At 43.5% G+C, this 24,960-nt stretch overlaps 2 protein-coding genes and 1 long non-coding RNA gene across 5 annotated transcripts in view; 2 read left to right on the top strand and 1 right to left on the bottom strand.

The window, feature by feature from the left end:
• Positions 1–1,771: 1,771 nt before the first annotated feature.
• On the top strand, positions 1,772–2,972 carry LOC140614921 (olfactory receptor 52I2-like). The gene has a single exon (XM_072794353.1). The coding sequence runs from the start codon at positions 1,998–2,000 to the stop codon at positions 2,970–2,972; it is 975 nt and encodes a 324-aa protein (XP_072650454.1). The 5' UTR covers positions 1,772–1,997.
• Positions 2,973–12,917: 9,945 nt separating this feature from the next.
• TRIM68 (tripartite motif containing 68) lies at positions 12,918–22,872 on the bottom strand. Of its 3 annotated transcripts, XM_072794348.1 has the most exons (8): positions 22,758–22,872; positions 19,392–19,874; positions 17,748–17,843; positions 16,617–16,877; positions 16,202–16,224; positions 15,511–15,611; positions 15,118–15,310; positions 12,918–13,821 (listed from the first exon to the last, which is right to left on the bottom strand). In XM_072794348.1, exons 2-8 carry the CDS (start codon positions 19,815–19,817, stop codon positions 13,605–13,607), a joined length of 1,317 nt encoding a protein of 438 aa, XP_072650449.1. In that variant the 5' UTR covers positions 19,818–19,874; positions 22,758–22,872; the 3' UTR covers positions 12,918–13,604. The 3 variants fall into 3 exon arrangements, with proteins under 3 accessions (XP_072650449.1, XP_072650447.1, XP_072650448.1); XM_072794346.1 differs by having other exon boundaries at positions 12,918–15,310; XM_072794347.1 differs by having other exon boundaries at positions 12,918–15,310; positions 22,448–22,767.
• A 121-nt stretch (positions 22,873–22,993) lies between these two features.
• Positions 22,994–24,960, top strand: part of LOC140614920 (uncharacterized) — a 97,514-nt gene continuing 95,547 nt past the window's right edge. The window contains exon 1 of the long non-coding RNA XR_012015634.1: positions 22,994–23,268. This is a non-coding gene — a long non-coding RNA (uncharacterized lncRNA). The remainder of the gene's footprint in view (positions 23,269–24,960) is intronic.

Below are 24,960 nucleotides of genomic sequence, written 5' to 3'. Positions count from 1 at the left end.
TCTCAAATGAGGAGCAGGCAGTTATGTTAAATGTTTTAGATAGGGCAAGTAAAATAAGAAGGAAAAATCACTGGATTGGCTACACATGATTGATGGGGACCATTGTTGATCTTAGCAAGAAAATTTTCAGTAGCAATAAAAAGTGAAATAAAAGTGAAAAAAGATGACTAAACCTGTCCTTTGAAATACTAATAAAATATATAAACTTCCAACTATGCTAATTAAGGAAAAGATATATAGTAAAACCCTCAAAGGAATGAAGGGTATGACCAGCTACAAGTTGTGAGGGCTAGACAGAGGAGAGATGAGCAGGGTACCAGCTAAGGTTGCCCTCAGAAGAAAGGTGCATTTAAATAGGGCATTGTGCTAGGAGAGGAGGATCCTGGATTAGAGGTGAGTGGCGTGATAGGAGAAGGCATTCTGGTTCCTCAGGCTCTTTGGCTCTTTAAGCAATGAGTTTGTGGCATCCGGAAAAAAACATGACAATCTTAAGGATATGCTGAACTATTAATTTTTCCCATTCTTTGCTACCATTCTACTTCAAAAAGCTTCCCATTGTCTTCTCATTAGACAACGAAGATGACCTACCCAGTGGCTATACAGAGCAAAGTTCTTTTAATCTGACTATGAAGCAGAGCTCAGCACTTTATTCAATCTGTTCCATTACAAGACATTTCTATGTTTAGGGATTTTTGCTGTTGGTGGTGGTGATGATAGTTTGTCTGTTTCAATAAAGATTAGATAGCAATCATCCCAGAAACCTGGATTTTCAGAAAACTTCTGAAGACTCCCATCAAGCTGCTATTGGTGCCTGGGTGTGAAGTCAATTAGTGCTAGATTCTCCAGGGCGGGTAAATGGAAAGAGCAAATGTATGTTCTATGGTTAGGACTGGGAATCAGGTAAGTGTCTACTGCTTGGTTAATAGAGAATATGTCTACTACAGTCTGGGATTCTGGAGCCAGTACTCTCCATCAATCTGACATACCCAATTATTTAGGGATACATCCCTGATGAGAAATTAAAGGGGAAGGTAGAGATCATAAATATTTCCAGTTTATTATCTCCTATGGAAAGTGGTAATACTGTTCTCTCATGGTAAATGGTAATCTCTAAGTGGTAATATTGTTCTGCTTTTTTCCCTGAATCCATCAATCTATTTCTTTAAGGATGCTTCATTTATCTATTGTCAAGGCACTATACTGAGGACACAAAATGTGACATGTGCAATCTTAAGTTCATTGTCTCATTCAATAATTATTAAGTATCAGGAAGTGAACATACAAAGAAGACAAACTCCTCTGTTTTCTCATTCATTCTATGGAAACTGTTTGCTATGAGTACACATATCTTCCTTTTTTTTTTAAGATTTTATTTATTTATGACAGAGAGAGAGAGGCAGAGACACAGGCAGAGGGAGAAGCAGGCTCCATGCAGGGAGCCCGACGTGGGACTCGATCTGGGGTCTCCAGGATCCGGCCCCGGGGTGGAGGCCACGCCAAACTGCTGAGCCACCGGGGCTGCCCCAAATATCTTCCTTTAATGGACCTGTGCACTCTAGCTATGGGTCACACACTTGGTATAAGGCCATGAACAAGACAACATAGTTGACCTCATACAATGAAGTCATAGGTAGAATATTAGGATTGTCAGTTAGGTCTTTCAGAGGTCAACATGGGAGATTCCATGAAAGCTCAGAAAAAAAAAAGATACCTAATTTAGTCTCAGCCTGGGATGGGGAAGGAGGAAGAGAAGACTCCAGAGAGAGGCAGGCCATGAGCTGATACTTTAATAGTAAACATAAATTAATAAGGCAAAGAATACTGAGGAATATGGAAAGTGAAACAGGATAAATTTGACAGATGTCAGTTTCCTGATCCACTGAGCTGAAAATGCCACCAGGTGTTCCTAGCACTATACAGTTGGGAATAAGTCTTATGGGATTGCATACGTTTCTTACATCATTTTGTGTGTTAACAGGAATGCAGTCTCATCTGTAATGTTGGGGATACCTTATAACCACACAATGGAAACCCCTGCCACCTTCTTCCTTGTGGGTATCCCAGGTTTGCAGTCTTCACATCTTTGGCTGGCTATTTCACTGAGTGCAACGTATATCATATCTCTGTTAGGAAACACACTCATAATGACTGTTATCTGGATGGATTTCACTCTACAAGAGCCCATGTATTGCTTTCTGTATGTTTTGGCTGCCGTTGACATTGTTATGGCCTCCTCTGTTGTACCCAAGATGGTAAGCATCTTCTTCTCAGGAGATGGCTCCATCAGCTTTAATGCTTGTTTCACTCAGATGTATTTTGTCCATGCAGCTACATCTGTGGAGACGGGGCTACTGCTAGCCATGGCTTTTGACCGCTATATAGCCATCTGTAAGCCCCTACACTACAAGAGAATTCTCACACCTAAATTGATGCTGGTAATGAGTGTGGCCATCACCATCAGAGCTGTCATATTCATGACTCCATTGAGTTGGATGTTAAGTCATCTGCCTTTTTGTGGCTCCAATGTGGTTCTCCATTCCTACTGTGAACACATAGCTGTGGCCAAGCTGGCATGTGCTGACCCCATGCCCAGTAGTCTCTACAGTGTAATTGGCTCCTCCATTATTGTGGGCTCTGATGTAGCCCTCATTGCTGCCTCTTATCACCTAATTCTCCGGGCAGTATGTGGTCTGGCCTCAAAGAATGCTCAGCTGAAAGCATTAAGCACATGTGGCTCTCATGTGGGGGTTATGGCTCTGTACTATCTACCTGGGATGGCATCAATCTATGTGGCCTGGCTAGGGAGGGATACAGTGCCTCTGCATACTCAAGTACTGTTAGCTGATTTGTATCTGATCATTCCACCCACCTTAAACCCTATCATTTATGGCCTGAGGACCAAACAAATACGGAAGCGAACATGGAACTTGCTGATGAACTGCCTCTTTGACCACTCCAAGCTGGGTTCATAAACACACATTCTATTCGAATCTTGAGCAATCAAGAGGACTCAAGGTCAAGCATTCAGAGATGCCTTAGAAATCTGTAGAGCTGGTTTGGTTTGCCTAGCACCGTAAAGAGTTCTAAGATGAAGTTGTAGTATTCATGTCGAATTTTCCAAATTCTAGCAAAATACATATTAAATGATTTTCTGATAGTATTTTAATGATTTCAATCAACTAATATCTGTATACGAGGTAAGTCTGGGCAGAGAATATAGATTTGCGGATTTTCTTTCCTTGGCTTCTGAATTTTATTTTCAACTTAGTACCTGATCCCCTGCCCCCACTCCACAGAATAAATCAATTTTTTTGTCTCCCAGCTGACACCTGGCTGCTTTTCTCAGAATTATTCATTTACTCATGTGATTATTATGGAAGGAACTATTCTTATCTAACCCTGCCTTCTGGCCCAGTGATGAATCCACTCAACTTGGGTCATGTGCTTATACCCAGACCAAAGTTCTTCTCTAGCCAAATTGGATCCCAGTTTATCTGAGGAGATATAAACTTGGGATCATTGTCTGTGACCATTTTCTAACACATGAATTTATAATGAAATCTGTTCCACAGTGAGATAACCAGATTAGCAAGATGGGATAAAGAAACAAGAGTCTCTGGTTTTCTGATTCCAGTTCATTTTGGACACCCAGGTGCATCCCTGTTATTAAGTTCTGTAAGATACCTCTATGTCCTTTTAATTTATTCCCTATTGTTAAGCTAGTTGGAGGCAGTGTACTCATAATCATCAGCCTTTTGCTTTGAAGCAATAGAAGCTAAAGCAATGTGAGTTTCATTGTGGACATCTTTCTCTTTGCTTCCATTCTGTTCTGCATAACTTAACTGTAAGGCATAAAAGAAAGGGATCAAATATAACATAGGTCTCTGTCTGGACACCACCATGGAACTGTGCTCTAGAATGGGAAAGTTAATATAAAACAGTATCAATAATGAAGCTGCAATGTCCCTATTCTTCTCTAGTTCACCAGATATGTATTTTGTACTTGCTTTTATTTTCCCTTCAGAAAATCTTAAACTGAATAACCAGTATATGTTAAAAGAAAAAATTTCAAATGTAAAAGATACATATATTACATTTGAAATTCTTAATAAAAGATAATTTCCTAATAGTGTTCTTAACAAGTTATTATATCAGAGTCTTACTATTTCCTTGCTACTACTGATGGAGGATACAATGTTAATTCATAGAGGATATTAAAGAAAATAATGAATAGAAACCACATAACACAACATCTGACATAGTCTGTGCTTAAAAATATCCCTCTCAAATTTCTAATTCCATACTTTAAAGGAGTTCTAGGCACTACTGAAAATGTATTCCTGTGTAGGTCAACATTCATGTGATAGTTGTTCAAAACAGTAGGTTAGCAACTTGGCATCCATACCTTTTGCTAGTACTAACATTATTTACCTACCTAGTATGTATTCTATTTCCAAATACAAGTGAAGTAGGAATCAGTTTCAAAAAATCTAATAGTGATGCACTGAGTTCCCAATGAGTAGGAAAAAGAAATCAAGATCGAAAGACTCCTAACTCTGGGAAACAAACTAGGGGTGGTGGAAGGGGAGGTGGGCAGGGGGTGGGGGTGACTGGGTGGCAGGCACTGAGGTGGGCACTTGACAGGATGAGCACTGGGTGTTATTCTGTATGTTGACAAATTGAACACCAATAAAAAATAAATTTATTTTTAAAAAAGAAATCAAGATCATGAGATTTGGTTAAGTGCATTTAGTAAGATTTCCATTTTGGGAAGTCACACTATCCTTTCCCTATAAGCAACCCAAATAATTGACTATGTTCATCAAATACAAGAATATTAGATGTATTAAAGAATCTGATGGGGGAGGAGCAAGATGGCGGAAGAGTAGGGTCTCCAAATCACCTGTCTCCACCAAACTACCTAGAAAACCTTCAAATTATCCTGAAAATCTATGAATTCGGCCTGAGATTTAAAGAGAGACCAGCTGGAATGCTACAGTGAGAAGAGTTCGCGCTTCTATCAAGGTAGGAAGACGGGGAAAAAGAAGTAAAGAAACAAAGGCCTCCGAGGGGGAGGGGCCCCGCGAGGAGCCGGGCTGAGGCCGGGGCGAGTGTCCCCAGGACAGGAGAGCCCCGTCCCGGAGGAGCAGGAGCTGCACCGACCTTCCCGGGCGGAAAGGGGCTCGCGGGGAGGTGGAGCAGGACCCAGGAGGGCGGGGATGCCCTCGGGCTCCCGGGGACACTAGCAGACACCTGCGCCCCGGGAGAGTGCGCCGAGCTCCCTAAGGGCTGCAGCGCGCACGGCGGGACCCGGCGGGACCCGGAGCAGCTGAAGGGGCTCGGGCGGCGGCTCCGCGGAGGGGGCTGCGCGGCCCCGGGAGCAGCTCGGAGGGGCTCGGGCAGAGGAAGAGGCTCCGTGCGGAGGGGGCTGCGCGGTTCCAGGAGCAGCTCGGAGGGGCTCGGGCGGCGGCTCCGCGGAGGGGGCTGCGGGGCCCGGGAGCGCGAATCCAACAGCGCAGGCTCCGGAGCACAGGGCGCCGGGACACAGCCCAGGATCCCGCCTCCCCCGGGCCAGGCAGAGGCCGGGAGGGCCCAGGACAGCGAGGACGCTCCTGCCCCAGCTGAGCAGATCAGCGGCCCCGCCCCGGAGCCTCCAGGCCCTGCAGACGGAGTTCCTGCCGGAGCTGAATCCAGGTTTCCAGAGCTGCCCCGCCACTGGGGCTGTTCCTCCTGCGGCCTCACGGGGTAAACAACCCCCACCGAGCCCTGCACCAGGCAGGGGCACAGCAGCTCCCCCAAGTGCTAACACCTGAAAATCAGCACCACAGGCCCCTCCCCCAGAACACCAGCTAGACGGACAACTTCCAGGAGAAGCCAAGGGACTTAAAGTACACAGAATCAGAAGATACTCCCCGGTGGTTCTTTTTTTGTTTGTTTTTGTTTTTGTTTTTGTTTTTGTTTTGTTTTGCTTTTTGATTTGTTTCCTTCCCCCACCCCCTTTTTTTCTCCTTTCTTTTTCTTTCTTTTTCTTCTTTTTTTTTCTTTTTTCGTTTTTTTTTCTTTTTCTTCCCTTTTTTTTTCTCTTTCTCTTTTCTTTCCTTCTTTCTCTCCTCTCTTTTTCTCTTTTTCCCAATACAACTTGCTTTTGGCCACTCTGCACTGAGCAAAATGACTAGAAGGAAAACCTCACCTCAAAAGAAAGAATCAGAAACAGTCCTCTCTCCCACAGAGTTACAAAATCTGGATTACAATTCAATGTCAGAAAGCCAATTCAGAAGCACTATTATACAGCTACTGGTGGCTCTAGAAAAAAGTATAAAGGACTCAAGAGACTTCATGACTGCAGAATTTAGAGCTAATCAGGCAGAAATTAAAAATCAATTGAATGAGATGCAATCCAAACTAGAAGTCCTAACGACGAGGGTTAACGAGGTGGAAGAACGAGTGAGTGACCTAGAAGACAAGTTGATAGCAAAGAGGGAAACTGAGGAAAAAAGAGACAAACAATTAAAAGACCATGAAGATAGATTAAGGGAAATAAACGACAGCCTGAGGAAGAAAAACCTACGTTTAATTGGGGTTCCCGAGGGCGCCGAAAGGGACAGAGGGCCAGAATATGTATTTGAACAAATTCTAGCTGAAAACTTTCCTAATCTGGGAAGGGAAACAGGCATTCAGATCCAGGAAATAGAGAGATCCCCCCCTAAAATCAATAAAAACCGTTCAACACCTCGACATTTAATTGTGAAGCTTGCAAATTCCAAAGATAAGGAGAAGATCCTTAAAGCAGCAAGAGACAAGAAATCCCTGACTTTTATGGGGAGGAGTATTAGGGTAACAGCAGACCTCTCCACAGAGACCTGGCAGGCCAGAAAGGGCTGGCAGGATATATTCAGGGTCCTAAATGAGAAGAACATGCAACCAAGAATACTTTATCCAGCAAGGCTCTCATTCAAAATGGAAGGAGAGATAAAGAGCTTCCAAGACAGGCAGCAACTAAAAGAATATGTGACCTCCAAACCAGCTCTGCAAGAAATTTTAAGGGGGACTCTTAAAATTCCCCTTTAAGAAGAAGTTCAGTGGAACAGTCCACAAAAACAAAGACTGAATAGATATCATGATGACACTAAACTCATATCTCTCAATAGTAACTCTGAATGTGAACGGGCTTAATGACCCCATCAAAAGGCGCAGGGTTTCAGACTGGATAAAAAAGCAGGACCCATCTATTTGCTGTCTACAAGAGACTCATTTTAGACAGAAGGACACCTACAGCCTGAAAATAAAAGGTTGGAGAACCATTTACCATTCGAATGGTCCTCAAAAGAAAGCAGGGGTAGCCATCCTTATATCAGATAAACTAAAATTTACCCCAAAGACTGTAGTGAGAGATGAAGAGGGACACTATATCATACTTAAAGGATCTATTCAACAAGAGGACTTAACAATCCTCAATATATATGCTCCGAATGTGGGAGCTGCCAAATATATAAATCAATTATTAACCAAAGTGAAGAAATACTTAGATAATAATACACTTATACTTGGTGACTTCAATCTAGCTCTTTCTATACTCGATAGGTCTTCTAAGCAAAACATCTCCAAAGAAACGAGAGCTTTAAATGATACACTGGACCAGATGGATTTCACAGATATCTACAGAACTTTACATCCAAACTCAACTGAATACACATTCTTCTCAAGCGCACACGGAACTTTCTCCAGAATAGACCACATATTGGGTCACAAATCGGGTCTGAACCGATACCAAAAGATTGGGATTGTCCCCTGCATATTCTCGGACCATAATGCCTTGAAATTAGAACTAAATCACAACAAGAAGTTTGGAAGGACCTCAAACACATGGAGGTTAAGGACCATCCTGCTAAAAGATAAAAGGGTCAACCAGGAAATTAAGGAAGAATTAAAAAGATTCATGGAAACTAATGAGAATGAAGATACAACCGTTCAAAATCTTTGGGATGCAGCAAAAGCAGTCCTAAGGGGGAAATACATCGCAATACAAGCATCCATTCAAAAACTGGAAAGAACTCAAATACAAAAGCTAACCTTACACATAAAGGAGCTAGAGAAAAAACAGCAAATAGATCCTACACCCAAGAGAAGAAGGGAGTTAATAAAGATTCGAGCAGAACTCAACGAAATCGAGACCAGAAGAACTGTGGAACAGATCAACAGAACCAGGAGTTGGTTCTTTGAAAGAATTAATAAGATAGATAAACCATTAGCCAGCCTTATTAAAAAGAAGAGAGAGAAGACTCAAATTAATAAAATCATGAATGAGAAAGGAGAGATCACTACCAACACCAAGGAAATACAAACGATTTTAAAAACATATTATGAACAGCTATACGCCAATAAATTAGGCAATCTAGAAGAAATGGACGCATTCCTGGAAAGCCACAAACTACCAAAACTGGAACAGGAAGAAATAGAAAACCTGAACAGGCCAATAACCAGGGAGGAAATTGAAGCAGTCATCAAAAACCTCCCAAGACACAAGAGTCCAGGGCCAGATGGCTTCCCAGGAGAATTTTATCAAACGTTTAAAGAAGAAATCATACCTATTCTCCTAAAGCTGTTTGGAAAGATAGAAAGAGATGGAGTACTTCCAAATTCGTTCTATGAAGCCAGCATCACCTTAATTCCAAAGCCAGACAAAGACCCCGCCAAAAAGGAGAATTACAGACCAATATCCCTGATGAACATGGATGCAAAAATTCTCAACAAGATACTGGCCAATAGGATCCAACAATACATTAAGAAAATTATTCACCATGACCAAGTAGGATTTATCCCTGGGACACAAGGCTGGTTCAACACCCGTAAAACAATCAATGTGATTCATCATATCAGCAAGAGAAAAACCAAGAACCATATGATCCTCTCATTGGATGCAGAGAAAGCATTTGACAAAATACAGCATCCATTCCTGATTAAAACTCTTCAGAGTGTAGGGATAGAGGGAACATTCCTCGACATCTTAAAAGCCATCTATGAAAAGCCCACAGCAAATATCATTCTCAATGGGGAAGCACTGGGAGCCTTTCCCCTAAGATCAGGAACAAGACAGGGATGTCCACTCTCACCACTGCTATTCAACATAGTACTGGAAGTCCTAGCCTCAGCAATCAGACAACAAAAAGACATTAAAGGCATTCAAATTGGCAAAGAAGAAGTCAAACTCTCTCTCTTCGCCGATGACATGATACTCTACATAGAAAACCCAAAAGTCTCCACCCCAAGATTGCTAGAACTCATACAGCAATTCGGTAGCGTGGCAGGATACAAAATCAATGCCCAGAAGTCAGTGGCATTTCTATACACTAACAATGAGACTGAAGAAAGAGAAATTAAGGAGTCAATCCCATTTACAATTGCACCCAAAAGCATAAGATACCTAGGAATAAACCTCACCAAAGATGTAAAGGATCTATACCCTCAAAACTATAGAACACTTCTGAAAGAAATTGAGGAAGACACAAAGAGATGGAAAAATATTCCATGCTCATGGATTGGCAGAATTAATATTGTGAAAATGTCAATGTTACCCAGGGCAATATACACGTTTAATGCAATCCCTATCAAAATACCATGGACTTTCTTCAGAGAGTTAGAACAAATTATTTTAAGATTTGTGTGGAATCAGAAAAGACCCCGAATAGCCAGGGGAATTTTAAAAAAGAAAACCATATCTGGGGGCATCACAATGCCAGATTTCAGGTTGTACTACAAAGCTGTGGTCATCAAGACAGTGTGGTACTGGCACAAAAACAGACACATAGATCAGTGGAACAGAATAGAGAATCCAGAAGTGGACCCTGAACTTTATGGGCAACTAATATTCGATAAAGGAGGAAAGACTATCCATTGGAAGAAAGACAGTCTCTTCAATAAATGGTGCTGGGAAAATTGGACATCCACATGCAGAAGAATGAAACTAGACCACTCTCTTTCACCATACACAAAGATAAACTCAAAATGGATGAAAGATCTAAATGTGAGACAAGATTCCATCAAAATCCTAGAGAAGAACACAGGCAACACCCTTTTTGAACTCGGCCATAGTAACTTCTTGCAAGATACATCCACAAAGGCAAAAGAAACAAAAGCAAAAATGAACTATTGGGACTTCATCAAGATAAGAAGCTTTTGTACAGCAAAGGATACAGTCAACAAAACTCAAAGACAACCTACAGAATGGGAGAAGATATTTGCAAATGACATATCAGATAAAGGGCTAGTTTCCAAGATCTATAAAGAACTTATTAAACTCAACACCAAAGAAACAAACAATCCAATCATGAAATGGGCAAAAGACATGAACAGAAATCTCACAGAGGAAGACATAGACATGGCCAACATGCATATGAGAAAATGCTCTGCATCACTTGCCATCAGGGAAATACAAATCAAAACTACAATGAGATACCACCTCACACCAGTGAGAATGGGGAAAATTAACAAGGCAGGAAACAACAAATGTTGGAGAGGATGCGGAGAAAAGGGAACCCTCTTACACTGTTGGTGGGAATGTGAACTGGTGCAGCCACTCTGGAAAACTGTGTGGAGGTTCCTCAAAGAGTTAAAAATATACCTGCCCTACGACCCAGCAATTGCACTGTTGGGGATTTACCCCAAAGATACAAATGCAATGAAACGCCGGGACACCTGCACCCCGATGTTTCTAGCAGCAATGGCCACTATAGCCAAACTGTGGAAGGAGCCTCGGTGTCCAACGAAAGATGAATGGATAAAGAAGATGTGGTTTATGTATACAATGGAATATTACTCAGCTATTAGGAATGACAAATACCCACCATTTGCTTCAATGTGGATGGAACTGGAGGGTATTATGCTGAGTGAAGTAAGTCAGTCGGAGAAGGACAAACATTATATGTTCTCATTCATTTGGGGAATATAAATAATAGTGAAAGGGAAAATAAGGGAAGGGAGAAGAAATGTGTGGGAAATATCAGAAAGGGAGACAGAACGTAAAGACTGCTAACTCTGGGAAACGAACTAGGGGTGGTAGAAGGGGAGGAGGGCGGGGGGTGGGAGTGAATGGGTGACGGGCACTGGGTATTATTCTGTATGTTAGTAAATTGAACACCAATAAAAAAAAATAAAAAAAAAAAAAAAAGAAAAAAAAAAAAAAAAAAAAAAAAAAAAAAAAAAAAAAAAAAGAATCTGATGTAAAGTAACAAAGGCATAATTCACCCTGCACTCAAAACAGAAATTCCTTCCCAGTATTTCCCTCAGAAATCTGCTCTGCTTTGTGTTTCATTTACACTGGTATTCCCTGAAACTAGCTGGGACCCACTGTTAGCACTCAGATATTGAATTACATACTTCCAAAGTAAACTAGTTTCCTGCCATGGCTATCCCAAGACAGAAAATCCTGTGCCTCTCCCAATAGATCAGATACCACCCCAGTCCTATTACACTAAGTAATATATCCCAGAGTCTGGGACTCACACAGATTCTGTGTTTGGATTTTAGATTAAAATCAATTTTGTTTGAAAAATGGGAGACTGTATTTCCTATGGAGAGTCCAAGAATTTTCCCTGTCTCTCTGCAGGACTATTTATTTTCTCCTTTCACAGTCTTTCACCTCACAGCTCAGGCATTGCACACCTTGTTTTTCTGCTAGTGAAATAAGGATGGGCAAAGCTCATCCCTGCCTTGTAGTAAGTGATCTCACCAAGATGGAGGAGATACCCTAAGTATTCCAGGGAGTGGTGCAGACATTCTACCCTCTGCATGACCACCTGCTTCCTCCCTTTCTGGAACACTTTTGTAATTACCCATTGAATCAGTATTTTATTTTTATTTTTTAAAGATTTTATTTATTTATCCATGAGACACACACACACACACACACACACACACACACACACACAGAGGCAGACACAGGCAGAGGGAGAAGCAGGTTTCACGCTTGTGGGACTCGATCCCGGGTTTCCAGGATCACGCCCTGGGGCTGAAGGCAGGTGCTAAACAGCTGAGCCACCCGGGCTGCCCCTGAATCATTTTTTTTAAACAAAAATATAATTAAGTACCATCCAGTTGTTCATGTCCCTATGAGACAAGAAGAGCTTATTTTTGTTTTGATTCTAGGCATGAGAATGAAAGGTCCCTCACTTAAATATTTATACACACCAGACAAATAAGATTCTTAAAAAGGAAGTATAAGCAACTATTCTAGAGAAACAGATTTCATATACTTAAGAACTTCAAGATTGTTGCCTGGTCCTAAAAATCAGGCAATATGAAATAAACAGTGTTTAACCTTGTACTTCTCACAAGTAATCATAGCACCATCAGCTTATAAATGTAAAACAAAAACAAAAACAAAAAACCCTCCCCAAAAACCTAATAATCCTTTTTCTAAGAGATTCCAGGATTTGTCCTAGTAAAACCATACTAAACACTGATTTGGTCCCTAGCCTCTTCCGCTAAGTGTCCATGGACATAACTGGGAGAACTTCATAAAAGTTGGATTTCTCAGGGCACCTGGGTGGCTCAGTGGTTGAGTGTCTGCCTTTGGCTCAGGTCATCATCCCAGGGTCCTGGGATTTAGTCTCACATCAGGTTCCCCACAGGTAGCCTACTTCTCCCTCTGCCTATGTGTCTGCCTCTCTCTGAGCATCTCTCATGAATAAATAAAATCTTAAAAAAATCGATTTCTCAAGTCTATAAATAATTCCCCAGGGTGTCTCCCCATACAGAGTGGTCCTTTTAATGTAGGTTAGCTCAGCTCAACCTTTTGCCAAGACCAGGTCTGTGACTTACCAGTTCATTCTTCTTGAAGCAGAAAATGGAAACTTCTCCCCCTTTGTTAATGCTTCTCCCCCTTTGTTAATGCAACTTGGAAGGATGGTGGGCAGAATGAATTTATTTCTTCATTTTAGCCTGTTTTATTTCCTCCAAAGATGAACAACCAATACAATTAAAGTAGAAAGACAATTTCTGCTATTCTTTATTACAGGAATTACTTTGCTTCTGCCTGTAGCTGACCTAGTATCTATTTTGCTGCTCAATCCTGACTCCACAGTCACTACCTTCAAGCTTAAACCACATCAGAAGTTGTGTTCCACAGCATCATGGTGACAACACGTGATGTACCCATCATAGCCCCTCGCAACAGGCAAGGCCACTGGTTTCCACATGTTTGCCTTGCAATTTGTCTCCAGGCACAAGCATTCTGACGTCATACTCTTAAATCCTGTAATGAATTATTTTTGGCACACATAACTGTCACTCTTAAGGCCAACAGCCCAGATATAGTTTTAATTCCCTTTCATTATAACGTATGGCTCCTAAGCTGGATTTTTGTGTCTTGTTCTTCTTCTGTCATAGATTTAGAAGAGAGAAAGGCAGAATATTATATAGATACCAGAGCCATGAAGATTTCCTTGGTGACAAAAAGATCCAAAGTTTAGTCCAACTAGCTTGTGGATGAGCCTTCTTTCCAGTGCATCTGTTTTACATTTTCCTTTTTATTATTTCCATTATCTAGCCTGATGTCACAGTCCTCATTCTAATCTAAACACAGACACATATAACAGTTGTACAACATATCACTGTGGCCCAGAGCCTACCACTGGCATGGGCACCTTTCTCTCTAAATGGCTGAGACTGTCCGCAGAAGTTCTAAGAAACAAAGGCACTGCTCTAAATATGCTAGCTCTAAGGTGAGGCAGGAAGGCTACCGCAGGTGAAATCCACAGCCTACCTTCCTTCATCCCTGAGAAAGGGACAAAAGTACAGGATGGATCTGAGATCTTCACAATAATCCTGTGAGGTAGGAGAGTCTGCAATTACTATACCAATTTTCCCACTGAGGACACCTAAAACCCTTCCAGCATGTGGGATGTTTCAGACCCAACCACAATGAATGATACGCAGACAGGGGACCTGAGAAGCAAGTTTGTCCATCCTGTTTCATTTGAATCTTCTTTCAACAGTTTTGTGAGAAGTAACTTACTGCACTAAGGCCACCTCAGTTTCTTCATCCGTAAAATGAACACAACAATAAGACTCATGGGTTTTCTGATCCTGACACTTGGAGAAAAGGGCAAGCCAGAACACAGGTTTCTTAAGAGTCTGAGAGAGAGTGATTTTACCAGCTTCTGTTCAGAGAGAAGATGCACACTGAGGTGGCCTGGGCAATGTTGCAAGGCATTTCTCTAGTTAAGGGGATCAGAGTTGGGTTCAAAAAGGGTTGCTCAATAGCAGCAAACCTCAGGCAGAGCATCCTTTATTGGTATCAGGACAGCAGCCAGCTCTGGACATGAACAGTTCTATCTTTTGGCTTTTCGGTAAGCCTTATGCAAAGGGTCTCCTGTAGGCTGGATCTACTTCAATCGTCTTGACTGACTTCATCATGGCACCCAACAAGGACTGGGCTTAGAGGAGCATGAGCTACAGAAAGGACAGAGTCCTGACTCTTACACCAACATGTTATCTTACCACTGCTCTGATCCTCGCTCTCAGCCCCATTGTGCTTCCCTCCCAGGGATGCCATGCTCATCTGACTGAGCCTCAGCTTTTTCACTTGAGTAATTTAGTGAGAGATCTTGGCCCAGTAGCAGTAGACTATGGGGTCAGGCAGAGGACACCCTGAATCCTAGACTCAGCTCAGTTCAAGGGGATCCTTATTGGTGGCAGGGCCCTCCAAGGCCCTAGTGGGCCAGGCAAAACTTTCACGGCCTCTAGCTAGGATGGTGTCCCTCTTAGTCCTCCCCATCCAAGGGGCAGATGGCCAGAGGAGCCGTGTTGTTTTCTCCAATGCTGTAGCAAGGACTAAAGTAGGGCAGGAGACGTCCAGGGAAGGGATAGTGAGGGAAAGTGAAAATGTGGGAGCCGTTGTCAGTCACATTGTAGAAGGAGATATCATGGGCCTCATAATCCAAGAAGACCCCCACCCGGCGGGGAGGGACTGGCAAGGACAGGAGAGGGTATTCATCGGTGCCTGCTCGGTACTCCTTTCCCTTCCGCAGCCTGATCACCCAGAATCCGTAGTGGGGAGATAAATAGACCACCTCCTTCCGGTCTACATTTTCCTTACACACTCCCAGGCCCCATTCTGACCTGTCTCCCACTTCCACCTCCCAGTAGTGCCGGCCTGAGGAGATGCACTGGCTTCCCAGGACGATATTGTAGCGGTAAAATCTCTCAGGATTGTCTGGTAGATTCTGCTTGGTGTCTCCATAGTGCACACATTTTCTGTCCTCAGACACAACGAGGCGAGAATAGGCGGTGTCTGGATCCAGGCGCACATCAGCTAGGGAAAAAGACCCCGGTTGGTGATACTGACACACAGCAGAGGGCATGGGTGTGTCTTTCTGGTAAACACAGCCACAGGTTTCTCACAGATGAGCAGGACTAGGGAAAGCTGGGGCATCTAAAGGGCACCGAACCATTTTCATTCTCTAGAAGAGGTCCCTCTCACTGCCCACCATAACCTTTCCTAGCTTTCATTACCTGCATATGTCTTCAAAATCTCTCTTAGCCCCAGCACTCGGCAGTCTGTCTTCAGCTCCAGGGAGATTGTTTCTGGCCTCTGCAGACTCCAAGACTTGCTCCTGGCAGAGAAGGGGTAACGTCTTGGGGCCAGAAGTCCTGGTTCTGCCACATGGACCTTCCCTTACTATAGGAATGTCAAGGTTGGCCAGAGAGATAGTTAATGGGGTACCCATCCCTAGCAACACCAGGTAAAGCAGAGATGTGATGACCATCTGACTGTGCCTGAATGGTGTGTGGCACAGTGAGAATACTCACATTCCTGTGCTGGGGGGAGAGTTAGATGTGCATTTGGCAATGGGAGAGGAAATAGTGTGCCACAAAGAAGGCAGGCCATACTCAGCTAGAGCAGGAATGGAAATACCTGTGGCCTTTTTTTCCCTTTCTTGGGCAATCTACTTGAGACTGCACGTTTTATAACTTTACCTGAAATTTTTATGAGTGATACTTGCAATGAATTTGACCAAATACAAAGAAGGAAAAAGATTCATGAACACAGCATCTTTAGCAAATACAATGAAAGATGATGCTTATCCATCAGTAGCCACTCTTCTGTGCATACTGGGTTTATGTTCCCTCCCCATTTCTGCCTCTGGTCAGGCCCCACTATTCCTTATAGGGGTGCGTAGGGGCTATAAGGATGGGAACATACCTGTTTAAGACTTCCTCAATACCCTGGAAGGAGAACAACAACAAAAAGCAGCACATGAGTATTTACCATTCGTCAGAGGGACCAGACAACACTGAGCTCTGGGAAGGTGTTTCTCTGAGGGAAAGAGAGGCACAGAGCAAGGCTGGACTGCTTGACTTCAGGCTTCAGCCTGACTCCCAGGCCAGAGGGGAGGGACTGGTCTTATGCCAGAGCTGCCCGAGTGCCATCTCGTCTACATAAGGCTACAAAAGGCCATGCCAAGGATAGAGCAGAGAGAGCAGGGGGCAGTATATGGGACCATTATCTGGTGGGCAGAGTGCTGACAGACCCCACCAAAGACTAGCTAATCCTCTCCTGAAGTCCCATACCATCTTCAGCTCTCATCCAAGAGTTCTCAGAAAAACACACCATCTACCTGTAGCATCCAGTGGATAGGCCTCTGAGATCTCTCTTCCAGCTCTGCAATCATCTTCCACAGCGCCTGTCTCTGCTGGATGAGCTCATTGTGATTCTGCTCTAGTTTCTGCATGGTCTCCCCCTCTTCCTGCTCCAGGCTGGCCAGAGCTGCAGCTGCTTCTACTTCCAGTTGCCGACCTGGTGGCTGTTTTTTCTTTAGTAATCTCCGGTATTTCTCAAACTCCCATGTAATACTCTGCTTTCGGATTTCTACCTGTATCTGTAGAGCCAGGGCCAGAAATCAGCACTGACACTGTACTTGTAAGAGCCACCCAGGACTGAGTACACTGGCACTTGCTTACACACACACACTCTGGAATGTTTTGGTACCAATCGTGTATCCAGCACCACAGAAGCCAAGAAAAAGATACTGTTTTGCCTACCTCTGTTCCCAGAGCTCCAGTACATACTTCTGGGTCCCTATCACTACTCTTAATGACCCTAGTAAGGCCCAGGATAGTATCTTGGTACTATATGCTCTAGATTATTTTCTATTTTCAGAATCATATATTCTATTGTTAGAACAATGACCAGAAGGATGACACGTAAGCCTCTAAGGCAATGTAACTTAACTACACTGTGAGTTTTGTTCCTTACTGATATCATATCAATTCAATATGCTTAATTAGACTGGCTCTATGTTATCCTCTATGGATCAAAGTCTGATGGTTTGGCAATTATGGTCCTGAAATTTATTACAGAGTTGATTTTCCAATATTTTAATAACTTAACTTTTAGTAAAAATGATCCACCTGGGGAAAGTGAAACAGAAACCACGTTTTACTAAGCATTACCTAAGTGTTACCACTGTGAGCTAATGTATACCTGAATCACATAGTTCTCCTTTCTCATATATGAGGACATAAACCTAGAGGTTATCCCTTTATCATTAAAAAGCAGCTGGAACTGAGAGGGCACATAGCTTCCTAAGGCCATGCACTTGATAGAGAATACTGGCTGGAGAACCTTGGGCTCTCTGACTTCAACACCATATTCTCTCTTACAGAGACAAAGAAGAGGAAGCTACCACAGGCCAGCTCCAGGAGAACACAGGGACCATATAGCCTCCCTCCCCCAGGTGGCAACCTGCCTTCCAGTTGGCAGTTCGTTTCCTCTCATCAACTTCCAGCTTCCAGGCCTCATCTTGCTCTTTCCTCAGATGTTCCAGAGCCTCGTGGAGTTTCCACTGAAAGAAATAAACACCTTGTGAGGACATTTTAGTCAGCCCAGGTTGATGATGAGGCTTCCTAGTGTTGGCAGGCGATGGGAAAACAAGTGTCCCTTGGGCAATGGGTCAGAATGAATGCTGGAAGAAAAAGGAGTGCCACAGAGGAGAGTGATTTCTGCCCAGATGACATCCAGGGCGGCTCTCCACAATCATTTCAACTTCCACAGTTTCTAAGTTTCTGTAAAGTAGAAGAAAAGGTCCATTTCCAATCTTAGATATTCCCATCCATGTTTATTATTATTATTTTTTAAAGATTTTATTTATTTATTAATAGACACACGGCGGGGAGAGGGAGGGAGGGAAAGAGAAAGAGAGAGAGAGAGAGAGAGAGAGAGGCAGAGATACAGGCAGAGGCAGAAGCAAGCTCCATGCAGGGAGCCTGACATGGGACTTGATCCCTGGTCTCCAGGATCAGGCCCTGGGCTGAAGGCGGCACTAAACCGCTGAGCCACCCGGGCTGCCCCTCCACATTTATTTTTATCCTTACCTGCCCTGTTATCTCATGGCCTCTTATACCTTGTTATTCAAAGTGTGGTCCAAGTGAGTGAACAGCATCCATATTACCAGAGAGCTTGCTAGAAATGCAGAACCCCAGCCTCACCCTAGACCTACTGAATGAGAGCCTGAACTTAGCGAGACCCTCCAGTGGTCCACACATGTATTAAAGAAGCACTATCCTAGAATACTACAAGAGTTTATTGCTGGAAAGCATAAAGTGTTCTGATAAAAATATTAACTATTTCATTAAAGAATTACCAGGTGCCACACGTAGCTTTAGCACTAAACTACTACATTTAGTGCTCACAATCCCTTGAGTATTATCCCTATCTTATAGATAAGGAAACTGAGGCTTAGTGAGTGAACTACCCAGTCATTCAGCTAGTTAATGGTTGGACTGGGATTTAACCCAGCTCTCTAACTGCTATACCTATATTTCACTGCCTCCCTATTTTAAAACTTGAAATAAAATAAGTAAATACATCTAAATTTTTAAACATTACTCTTGCATAGGAAAACACCTAATTCAAAGAATTTGTCTTACACTGTGACCTTCTATTCTCAACTTTGAGAAAGAGAATTAAGACCAGTAAGTACTAGATCAGGGGATCACGGAATCACTGGGATAATGAATCTGATAAAGATATTCAGTATGGACATCTGAGAAAAGAGCAAGCTGGAAGCTGATGAGAGTAGCATGAACTCATCCATGGCACTAAGAACCCCAGCTAAACCAAGTTGGTTTCCTTCAAATTCTCAATATGGAAAGCATGTTTGGATTATACATTAAGCCATCCTGGGATCAGGGAAGGGGTGTGAAGTGGGAAAGAAGGAAATGCAAGGAGAGGTGTGGCTCACTGCATCAGGTCCCCAGGATCTGTGGGTATGAGGAGCCAAAGGAATCAGCTCTCATTTATAGTCCCTGGGATTCCTGGTCAAGTCCTTGATTTAGAGATAGCCAAGAACGGGGCAGGGGAGAGACTGGGGTGGCTGGCCTCCATCTCCCACCTTATATTCCCAGGTGACATCCTCCATGGGCACAACACTGTGGGCCTCATGCTCAGAGGACTGGCTGCAGGTCTCACAGATGATCAGGCCATCCTCTTTGCAGAACATCTTCAGCTGTTCCCCGTGGAGCTCACACACATCGCCCTTCAGCCCCATTCCTGGATGTAGCCCCAGCAGATGAACTTTTTCTACAACATTGGCCAACTGCCAATTAGGCCGCAGGTTCCTTGGCTGGACAGGAGCCCGGCAGAGGGGACAGGTATAACCCCAGTTCTGGGATTCTCCTGGGACCTCCCATAGTCCAGAGAGACAGCTGTGGCAGAAGCTGTGGCCACAGTCGATGCTCACAGGCTCCCTTAGAAAGGTCATGCAGATGGGACAGGCCACTTCTTCCACAATGGCTTCCACCAATGCTGCAGGATCCATGGCTCCTTCTTACTCCTTCCTCAAAACATGAATAAAGCCAGGCAGAAGTAGTCAAGGCTGAGAAGAAAACAAAAACAAAAACAAGTAAGATAAAAATGTTCTTCTGTTGAAGAGCAAAGGAATAATTAGTGACTGAAAAAAGCAACTTTCTCCTTTGGATCTTTTACTGACTCTGTTTAATATATGTGTTGGGGATACATGGGTGGCTCAGTGGTTGAGCATCTACCTTTGGCTCAGGTCATGATCTCTGGGTCCTAAGATTGAGTCCTGTATGGGGCTCCCTGTGGGGAGCCTGCCTCTCCCTCTCCCTATGTCTCTGCCTGTCTCCCTGTATCTCTTATGAATAAATAAATAAAATCTTAAAAAAAAAAAAAAGAACTTCAGTTGGGAAGGCCAGCACTTATGTATATATATTTTAAAGATTTTGTTTATTTATTCATGAGAGACATAGGGAGAGAGAGGCAGGCTCCCCACAGGGAGCCTCATACAGGACTCAATCCTAGGACCCAGGGATCATGACCTGAGCCAAAGGTATCCGTTCAACCACTGAGCCACCCAGGTGGCCCCCCAGCTGAAGTTCTGACTGGGTCATATTATTCATACCATTGTAGAGACATCTGGGGATGCTTACATGAGTGGATATTAGGAGTTTTCAGTTTTCATCAACTAGGTTATCTCTGACTGTCCTGAGTTTGCTTACCAGACCATTCCCATGCTACTTTAATCACACTCTCCAAATCAGCATTATTTCTCTTGAGCTTGGGAAACGTCTCACAAAATGTGGTGCTTCAGTATCCAAAATAAGGCCAGGAATACCCCTAGCATTACTCTCTAGTATGCTTATATGTTTATATACTTTAAGGTTCAGAAAAGGTAATATGCCAGAAGTCCATTGCTCATATGCTGTTTGTTTTCTTGTGCTGCACACTTAAGTATATAGTATAAGGGAACTAGCAATACTTCCTCCACATGCTCTAAACCCCTGCCCATTTCCTGGCACTAACATTCACTAAGATGCCAAGACACTCTCCTCAGCCTTCAGTGATATATTCAAAAGCAGAGATGAAATAACACCCATTGGAAAATAAAAACACAGGTCAACTGATCACAGTCAAACCCACATTGATGAAGTCATTACCCCAGCAAGAAACCTGAGATTTTTGCCAGGGACAGACATAATGTGGAACTTGAATGATCAATAGCAGACTCTTGGCTCAGTAGACAATATTTCTTTGTTCACTTTCCAAGTTTGTGTTAAATTGCTAGAATCTATAAAGGGAAGAGCCATATTGGTCTTGGTCACAGAGGCATCCTCTGCACCTAAACAGCGTGCCTGCCACGCTGTTGTTGTCGAATATCTGTTGAATGAATAAACCACCTAAACATAGGAGATAGCTTCTAGACCCAAAATGCTTTTAAAACTTGTTAGGTAACTGACAGCATATTATACAGTAATAACAACAATAGCAAAGATTCCTTAAGCGCTTACATTGTGCAGCAGGCACTATTCTGCGGCCTTAATACAGATTAACTCAGTTTATTTCACAACCCTCAATGGAAACCATTATTGTATTGTTTTCATTTTACAGATTCTTGGTCCTGGGCTTTACCCTTGTATCTTGGGCAAATTACTTAACCTCTCTAGCTTCAAGGTAGAATAAAAATTCAAGAGAGAGAAATCACTGTAATTTAGGGTAATCCAATAGGCTTCCTGAAGAAACTGGAGTAGTATGAAGATTTTGCAGGACTCTGTTACAGGCCAGCAGCAGGTCATTCCTTCTCACTGACCTATCCCCTGATTTTCCACCTCTCACTATCACTGCCAAACTGTGGGATCCAGTGTCCTAAAAAGTAGTTTTGTGAAATGCCTAACCTACTGAGGGCCTCACCTGGTTCTCGCCATCAGTCCAATAGGGAAGCTCTCTCTCTTCAATCCTAAAACAGCAACTGTGCCCAGTTAAGCAAGGAGAGAAACTTCCACACTTTCTTGCAGACCCCACGGCCATTTATTCTACTCCAACCGGGTTCCTGCTGTTTTCACAGGTTGAAATGACTTCTCCGTGATCCTGCTCTTAACATCATTTGAGGCACACACGTTTATTATCTCACTTCCCACTCTGGAAGCTTCATGATAAGGCTATTCTCTTACTTTGTTCACTACTATATCCCTAACATCAAGAAGAAGGGTTCCTTTAGCATTTTTTTTTTGAATATGAAACAATTAAGCATAAACGTTGAGATCTGATAGTAGGTTAGTACAGCAGGGCACCAAGAGCTACCACATAAAGTCGACATGAGAGAAGTTGATATCCGTGATTTAAAGCTACAAACATCAGTAAGGGAATGTGACTAGAAACCGAAAACTGCGAAGACGGTGATAGTAGGGAGGTGAGGTAAAGAAACATTAAAATGATAAATCAGGAAATGCAGCAAAAGCGTATTTTTAGGTTTCTGAGGCAAAGATTTAAACATGAAAAAGTTCAAAGTGGTGGCCTCTGCAAGAAGAACTTAGGGGCTGGTAGCTACTATTGCTATTCCATATAAGACCAGCTTTATTGATTTACTATTATTATACATAAATTACTTTGACAAAACCGTAATTATTAAACGTTTAATTGCTTCGATCTTGCCTTTGCCAGGGTGGGGGGCTCGTCTGGAAAAGACATCTGACGCAGGAGACGGCGTGGGGAAAAGCCTCGAGAGGAGAGACCGCCGCGGAGAGAGGGGCGAGGGAGGCGGTGGCCCCGGGGGTTCGGGGCGCGGGGGGATGGTAACCTCCTCGCCACACGACGGGGAGCAGAAGAGAGTGAGCCTGCACGACCTCCGACTTCAGAACGCACTTCCCGCCTCAGCGGCGGAAACCGAAAGTGGGGACGCCGGGTTCCCACAGCCGAGCGCCCCGGCGGCCTAGACGCCCGGCCAAAACCCCGCAGCGCTTACCGTCTGCCGGAAGGCGAGGGCTCCCCACGGCCGGCTCTTCCGCCTCTCCCTCAGGCCTCCCAGGCCTCGCCCACATGACCGGAGCCAATGAGCAGCGGGCAGGGCGGGGCACTGGCCTCGCCCGCCGGCGTCTTTGAGGGAGCAGCCAATCACAGACAGGGATCAAGACAACCCTAGCCAATCGGAGATTGGCTCTCGGCGTGCCAATACCTTTTCTCTGCTACGTGGGTTTTTCTGGCTCCTTCTGCGGCTCGGAGTCACTGAAGCTGTGAAGGGTCCCGGGACTTAGTCCCACGACAGACGGAAGCGTTTCGGCTCCCCGATGAGCGCTCGAGCCCTGCATTAGGAGAGGCCCTGCTGACTCTTGACCCAAGGGACGCCCTCGGTCTCAGGCTTCCGCTCTGGCTGTCTAAAGACTCTGCAGAGCGAGCCTTGTTCCTTCCAGGGAATAGCCCCGGACCTAATGCTGTTCCTTTGACAGTTTTCTGTGTTAAACTCAGCAGCCTGTGAGGTCAGTCGCGTTTGGTTCTGTGTCCCAGTGTAGCCTCGGGCCTGGGCACACATGCAGTTTCTGTAAGATGAGTGACCTCTCGGCTTCAGGCTGCACGTACTGGGTTCCTTTTTTTTTTTTTTTTTTGTTTAGATTTATTTTTTATTTTTTTTATTGGTGTTCAATTTACTAACATACAGAATAACCCCCAGTGCCCGTCACACATTCACTCCCACCCCCCGCCCTCCTCCCCTTCCAACACCCCTAGTTCGTTTCCCAGAGTTAGCAGTCTTTACGTTCTGTCTCCCTTTCTGATATTTCCCACACATTTCTTCTCCCTTCCCTTATATTCCCTTTCACTATTATTTATATTCCCCAAATGAATGAGAACATATAATGTTTGTCCTTCTCCGACTGGCTTACTTCACTCAGCATAATACCCTCCAGTTCCATCCACGTTGAAGCAAATGGTGGGTATTTGTCATTTCTAATAGCTGAGTAATATTCCATTGTATACATAAACCACATCTTCTTTATCCATTCATCTTTCATTGGACACCGAGGCTCCTTCCACAGTTTGGCTATTGTGGACATTGCTGCTAGAAACATCGGGGTGCAGGTGTCCTGGCGTTTCACTGCATCTGTATCTTTGGGGTAAATCCCCAGCAGTGCAATTGCTGGGTCGTAGGGCAGGTCTATTTTTAACTGTTTGAGGAACCTCCACACAGTTTTCCAGAGTGGCTGCACCAGTTCACATTCCCACCAACAGTGTATGAGGGTTCCCTTTTCTCCACATCCTCTCCAACATTTGTTGTTTCCTGCCTTGTTAATTTTCCCCATTCTCACTGGTGTGAGGTGGTATCTCATTGTGGTTTTGATTTGTATTTCCCTGATGGCAAGTGATGCAGAGCATTTTCTCATGTGCATGTTGGCCATGTCTATGTCTTCCTCTGTGAGATTTCTGTTCATGTCTTTTGCCCATTTCATGATTGGATTGTTTGTTTCTTTGGTGTTGAGTTTAATAAGTTCTTTATAGATCTTGGAAACTAGCCCTTTATCTGATATGTCATTTGCAAATATCTTCTCCCATTCTGTAGGTTGTCTTTGAGTTTTGTTGACTGTATCCTTTGCTGTGCAAAAGCTTCTTATCTTGATGAAGTCCCAATAGTTCATTTTTGCTTTTGTTTCTTTTGCCTTCGTGGATGTATCTTGTAAGAAGTTACTATGGCCGAGTTCAAAAAGGGTGTTGCCTGTGTTCTTCTCTAGGATTTTGATGGAATCTTGTCTCACATTTAGATCTTTCATCCATTTTGAGTTTATCTTTGTGTATGGTGCAAGAGAGTGGTCTAGTTTCATTCTTCTGCATGTGGATGTCCAATTTTCCCAGCACCATTTATTGAAGAGACTGTCTTTCTTCCAATGGATAGTCTTTCCTCCTTTATCGAATATTAGTTGCCCATAAAGTTCAGGGTCCACTTCTGGATTCTCTATTCTGTTCCATTGATCTATGTGTCTGTTTTTGTGCCAGTACCACACTGTCTTGATGACCACAGCTTTGTAGTACAACCTGAAATCTGGCATTGTGATGCCCCCAGCTATGGTTTTCTTTTTTAAAATTCCCCTGGCTATTCGGGGTCTTTTCTGATTCCACACAAATCTTAAAATAATTTGTTCTAACTCTCTGAAGAAAGTCCATGGTATTTTGATAGGGAT

This window comes from Canis lupus, chromosome 23 (assembly GCF_048164855.1).
Source record: "Canis lupus baileyi chromosome 23, mCanLup2.hap1, whole genome shotgun sequence".
Taxonomy (NCBI): Eukaryota; Metazoa; Chordata; class Mammalia; order Carnivora; family Canidae; genus Canis; species Canis lupus.
Note: the sequence above shows the minus strand (reverse complement) of the source record. Positions and strands in the feature narration are given on the sequence as shown.

What these genes read in the sequence shown, in the direction of transcription:
- LOC140614921 (XM_072794353.1), top strand. Translation starts at nt 1,998, where the DNA reads ATGTTGGGGATACCTTATAACCACACAATGGAAACCCCTGCCACCTTC.
- TRIM68 (XM_072794346.1), bottom strand. Translation starts at nt 19,817, where the DNA reads ATGGATCCTGCAGCATTGGTGGAAGCCATTGTGGAAGAAGTGGCCTGT. An exon ending in CTATCCACTGGATGCTACAG is followed by an intron (nt 16,225 to 16,616) that starts GTAGATGGTGTG and finishes TTCTCCTTCCAG; the next exon opens with GGTATTGAGGAAGTCTTAAA. An exon ending in GATTTTGAAGACATATGCAG is followed by an intron (nt 15,311 to 15,510) that starts GTAATGAAAGCT and finishes CTTTTTCCCTAG; the next exon opens with CTGATGTGCGCCTGGATCCA.